The 6,000-nt window shown below is 34.1% G+C and overlaps 1 protein-coding gene across 2 annotated transcripts in view; it reads right to left on the reverse strand.

Moving 5' to 3' along the window:
* The window catches only part of LOC144965065 (uncharacterized), a 44,917-nt gene that overhangs the window by 30,132 nt on the left and 8,785 nt on the right, over positions 1–6,000 (reverse strand). For both annotated transcript variants that reach the window (XM_078899962.1, XM_078899961.1), the window contains exons 7-12: positions 5,811–5,922; positions 5,106–5,177; positions 3,672–3,818; positions 2,981–3,240; positions 1,548–1,693; positions 897–1,036 (exon numbers count right to left, since the gene is read on the reverse strand). In XM_078899962.1, the coding sequence (XP_078756088.1) occupies positions 897–1,036; positions 1,548–1,693; positions 2,981–3,240; positions 3,672–3,818; positions 5,106–5,177; positions 5,811–5,922 (877 nt within the window). The remainder of the gene's footprint in view (positions 1–896; positions 1,037–1,547; positions 1,694–2,980; positions 3,241–3,671; positions 3,819–5,105; positions 5,178–5,810; positions 5,923–6,000) is intronic.

Here is a 6,000-nt window from a genome sequence, read left to right on the forward strand (position 1 = left end):
AGTACAATGAGAGAATGTGAGTAAAGAGTCTTTTCCAAGGACTCAACTATGCATTGCCCAGAGTGGGGTTCGAATCCTGGACCTTCCACAGTGAGTGTGATACTGCAAGACCACATAATACTGTTTAAAAAAAAAAAAAAACAAAAAACCTTTATAGAACAAATTCTAGATCACTAGATGTGCTAAAAAAAACTTTACAAGGGATCCAAAGAAAACAGCAACAATTTATAGATAGATAGATAGAGAGAGATAGAGAGATAGAGAGATAGAGAGAGAGAGAGAGAGAGAGAGAGAGAGAGAGAGAGAGAGAGAGAGAGAGAGAGAGAGAGAGAGAGAGAGAGAGAGAGAGAGAAAGAGAGAGATATGCTCGCATATTCAATGGAATACATGTGCAATGAAAACAGACATGACACAGGCAAAGAGACAAATACCCAAAAAGAAGAAAGACAAAAATAAATAAATAAATAAATATGAATTTCAAAAGAAAAGTCTGTTAGAAACCTATTTTATACAAGTCATCAGTTCAAATTGGTCTAGAATTGATGTGGTGTACCTCTTTTAACTCTCTCTCAAGTTCATATGAATGGATGATTGAACTAATTCGTTCGATTTTCAATCATGGTGGACTTGAGAGAGTTAACATTAACATTGTTTCTAAAAAAATTCGAATTTAAGGGGTAAACTCAGAATTAAGCCAAATCAAACCCCCCCCCCCCCCCCCCCCCTCCCCTTGCAAAATAAAATATTGTTAATATACTGAATAAATCTGTTTGTGTAGAAGGCTGTATCTATGGTATAAATCAAGTTGGTACAATTCAAAAACTGCAGAACGTAATTAGAGATGTCAAAAAACACAGAAAGATACAATTTTTTTCCTTATTTCCCCGTCTATATACCTGTATTCCTTCTCAATAAGAACCTGCTGTTTCTTCATGGTTTCACACACTTCCCTCCTCACTCTCATCTCCGTGTTACTAGCATTGATCATTTCCTCCTCCAGCGATTCTGCCAATTTGGCATTCTTGTCTATCAAGAACTGTGGCAAAGGAAATCAAAGAATTGTACTTTAACCTTAAAACATTTCTCACCATTTAAAATCCTAAAAGTGATAAATTATATTTTTAAAAAAGTAATGATAATATTACTAATATTAATAATAATAATAATGGTGATGATGATGGTGATGAGGAGGAGGAGAAGAAGAAGAAGAAGAAGAAGAAGAAGAAGAAGAAGAAGAAGAAGAAGAAGAAGAAGAAGAAGAAGAAGAAGAAGAAGAAGAAGAAGAAGAAGAAGAAGAAGAAGAAGAAGAAGAAGAAGAAGAAGAAGAAGAATGACCTCAAACAAACCTGAAGATATTTTTTTCTCTGCATTAATTTGGTTTACTATTAAATCTGATAATTTTTAAAACATGATACCACATATTTAAGATAATGAAGTTATTAATGATATAAACTTTTAAAATAGTTTTTACCATTTTACAGTTTCTGCACAACAAATCTTTTTTTTTTTAAATACAGATTTATTTAAGTATAGGTATAAATATTTACCTTGATGGTTTGTATGAGTTCGTCAGTTGTCTTTGTCGACATGATGCTCTCAACATCCATGCTATCATCTAAACTAATATCTTCCTCCGAGTCATCAGTTGGAAGAGGGATGTTTGAGGCATCCTCCAGCAATAACTTTGACGGTTCTATAAACCAAAACAAAACAAAAAAATTTAAAGAAAAAAAATGAACGTACTTCTTTTTTGGTTGAAAACATAATTTGTAAAAATAAATAAATAAATGAATAAATAATAAAAGGATTTTAAAAAATAAAAAATCGAGCAACAAGAAAAAAACAAGAAACGATCAGATCTGCTTCCATAGGATGTAAGAATTTGATAGCTCTCATGGGGAAAACATTGATGGTTCTTGTTTATAATTCATAAAGTAATATTTTGATATCAGAATGTGACGAGTAAACATAGTATCATTAATAATAAGTTTAATTGGAGTTAAGCTGTTTTTCTAGTTTGGCAGTTTCAATCAAGATTTCGTAATACTGCTAATATTTTGTGGTGGTGGGCAATAACGTGAAACAAAGAAAGAAAGAATGGAAGAAGTGGAATGCTTTGAAGTTACCCGTGACACTCAGGTCATGTGATCACCAAAGAAAAGTAAGATTATAATATTAGAGTTTTCCACAGAGGTGGAAGATAGATTACCAAAAAGGGGACCACAGATTACTAAAACAATAAAACAAAATAAACAGTCATTGACAAATAGTTAAAAAGGAGGAAAATATTGAACGTTTGCCTTAAGCCCCATTCCACCCCTCTCATTGGAAAACCCTATCATTTTTTAGTAAATACGTAATCGTTGAATAATGAATTGAACGTGTTGAATAAAAATTCCATTCAACGGCTGCAGAAAATGTTTGCATATTTTATTGGTGTGAAAAGGCAGCTGATTGGAAATCATAAATATTCTTTTGGTGCGCATGAATACAAATCCAACGTTTTGGGTCAAATTGTCATTCAAGCAGAAGAAGGATACAAATTATGGTGAATAGAAGTACGAATACCATACCATGTGGTTACAAAATATCTAATAATCTTACTTGGAGGGGTAGAATAAACATATTCTTTAATTTCTTTGTATTTATTAAACTCATATTTTTATCGTGCAATAACACATATTCGCAAGCTTGTTGTGTTATTGGGCACTATAAAAATAACTCGTTTAATAAATACAAAGAGATGAAATAATCATATAATAGAAACTCTAGCTAACTTCTGAAGAGTGGGAAACTGTCCGTCCTATTTGTTCCACCACACATCAAGTCTCTCACTGCCAGTATACTTCTTGAAAAGGGAAAATGCCTTTCTCAAAAAGGAGGAAATTCCTCCTCTGACATCAAAAACTGTGGATTTCCAAAGATTTCCCAGGAAAACCATCAGCATGGCTATATATGATTCAACCTTTCCCGAACTCACCCGTTTCCCAAGGGATTGATGGCCGGGGGAGTGGAGCAGCTGTTTTCTTCCTTTTGGGCTTGGGAGGCTCCACAGGCTTTTGCAAATACTTCACTTGTTTTGCAATGGCTGAAAACTTGAACACTTGAAGCGTTTCGTCAAACATGGAGGCGCACTGGCTGACGTTGACAATCATGGCTGCTCTCCCGCTTCCGTTGAAGAAGTTTGTGAACAGCCGGGTGAGTTTGCTGTCTCGGAATGGCACGACTTTTACACTGTCTCTGGAGGTAAAGAAAGTAATTTTGATGTAAGCAGTTGAGTATTTATAGTTTTGTAGTCAATTTTTCTGCTAAGCATAACTTTATAGTGACTAAAATAGACCATCTCTTCAACTCACATCACATAAAATCTTTTGTTCATATAACTTTATTTCGTTTATTCAATGTACAATTTTAAAACTTAGCAAACAGTTCTAGTTATTGCAACTTTATCTACAATGTACGAAAAGAAACAAAGAAGCGTTATCTATGATTGACACAAGTTATCAAGGTGATTAAGAGAGACGGATCAAATAACAGAGAGGACTGGACACTTGATCACCCATGGACAGCAAAAAACACTTCAATGATTTAATATAATAAACATTCAGACAACACCTTTTGTTTTTTCAATGTTTTCACCATTAACCCACAAATTTGATTCCCACTCTCACCTGTGCACTTGGTTGAACCTCAATATTTCTATACACCTTCCAAGTGTCAACAAGGATGTGTTGATATTTCCAGCCTCCTTCAACCGGTCACCAGTGGCTTGAGTTTTGGAGTAACGCTCAGAACCAGCAAGATCACAGAATGACAACCTACGAGTCAAAATATATTTACAAGTATTAGTTATTCATACACTCATCAACTCAAAAAAAAAAAAAAACAAAAAAAAAATTCTAAAAAAACAAACAAACATAAAACTGAATTGTCCTGCTGTTACTGCAGTCAATTTTGTGATAAAGAAAAACTATTGAGCCAGATGAAAGATAGAATAAATAATAGCAAGAAATGAAGGGAGTAGAGAAGTGTCAGAGGACAATACTACCGTTTTATTTTTTAAATTTTAAATGAGCTTTTATATTGAACAATATCCACTAAACATGCTCAAAGCGCTTTACAAGGGGTTCCTGGCCAACAGCCACATTTAACATTTAGGACGGGACATATTACAATTTTTTCAGACAGAGACATCAATGTTAACGGCCAGGTACTCATTTTACACCTGAGTACAGTGAGAGAATGTGAGTAAAGAGCCTTCTCCAAGGACTCAACTATGCATCGAGCGAGGCTCAAACCCAGGACCTTTCGATCTGAATGCGAGTGTCATACCACAAGACCAGATAGCCATTTCTACTCAAAGAACACATTATATGCTATTTAGTTAACATTGCATGTACTGTATTTTTAAAAACCGGCAGAATAGAGAATAGAAACTTTTAGGGTGATGAAGAGTCAAATCCACGACCTGACTTACAGAACCTCGATCTGGCCACCAGAGAGATGTTCTCCAACCAACGCCGTCTAACACTTCATTCCGAGTGGTGAATAGCGTCAATCGTGCAGTATCCCTCTCCAAGCCGTTGTGGGTTTGACTCCTTATCACCCCCAAAATTGTTATTCTCTATTCTATTGTCCTCTGGCAGTTTTCTACTCAATTCATTTCTTGTCATTATCAACCATAAGTGCCTGCTCCACTCACTTTTCTGAAATAACAGTTTATAGCAGGAATATTAATTGAAGTGAATATTTTTTCACAGATGTCATTGCAAAGTTCATAAGGAATAGTGATGTTGTTCAATGACTGCAGTAATAGTTACTAAACATTGAACATTTTCATAAAATGGACAAAGTTAATCATATTATCACTATATCTACTAAATAATCTCACAAAATAATTATTTCATCATTGTTGCTGCGTAGAGTATATTACAAACGTTTTGAGCTTTTTGGGGAGGTTTTGTAACAAAAATGAGGTAAAAATAATTTGGGTTCAGACTATCGAATAAACATACAAGTTGCCATCATCAGTTTTCATATTACACATTACACAAAACACTTTGTGAAACAAATATGGATACCCATGGGAATGTTTAAAAACTTACATGCTGACTCTTGCAATGTTGGGATCATCCTTGACTACCACACGAATGACCTTTATTGTGAAGATACAATGACTGCAGAGGAGGAAGAGGGGGAGAAGATCAATAAGATTTAAGCATAAATAGCAAATTACACTGATATCAGTTTTCACTGGCATGCTAACTGCCCAATAAATCAATTAACTAAAATTTATGTCAATTGCCCAATAAGTGTCAGTTCTAAAAAGAACCAAATACCAAACACCAAAAGTAATAAAACAAGAATGAATACAACCACTTCAAAAAAGTAAAAAATATACAAAAATTAATGTAACAGCTTCTGAAAAGGGCTAATACCAAACACCAAAAGTAATAAACAATAATGAATACAAAAAAAAGTACAAAATGTCAAACACGGAATGATTTGGGCTCAAAAAACAATAAAAACATATATCCTATACTTAAGAATCCAGATATGTGGCCATCTATCTGGGTTCTTAAGAAATGTATTTACATTTTTATTAGTTTTTTGGTTATTGCCTGAAGAAAGGTTTTGAGCCCAAAAAATTCTGTATTTGATATTTTGTTCTGCTTTGATGCTGTTACATTAATTCTTGTTTATTATTGTTGGTGTTTGGTATTAGCCCTCTTCAGAAGCTGTTACATTAATTTTTGTACATTATTTTTATACAATCCACAGCGTCTCACAGCTAAGTATTCTACTCATACCTTCTGGAAGAGCAATGATTTAAACGAGTGGTTGCCATCTGTAAATTCTTTTTCCCAATGGACAAAAGTCTATAGGCTTCATCGGCACTCTCAACATGAATTTCATTGAGACCTGATGGAAAAATACAGGAGTAACTGCTATGGATATTCATTATTTCATAAGGTCTGTCATCAATATATCGTAGAAGTA

The sequence above is a fragment of the Berghia stephanieae genome, chromosome 2 (genome assembly GCF_034508935.2).
Source record: "Berghia stephanieae isolate SIO BIC M18660-M18661 chromosome 2, UCSD_Bste_1.3, whole genome shotgun sequence".
Taxonomy (NCBI): Eukaryota; Metazoa; Mollusca; class Gastropoda; order Nudibranchia; family Aeolidiidae; genus Berghia; species Berghia stephanieae.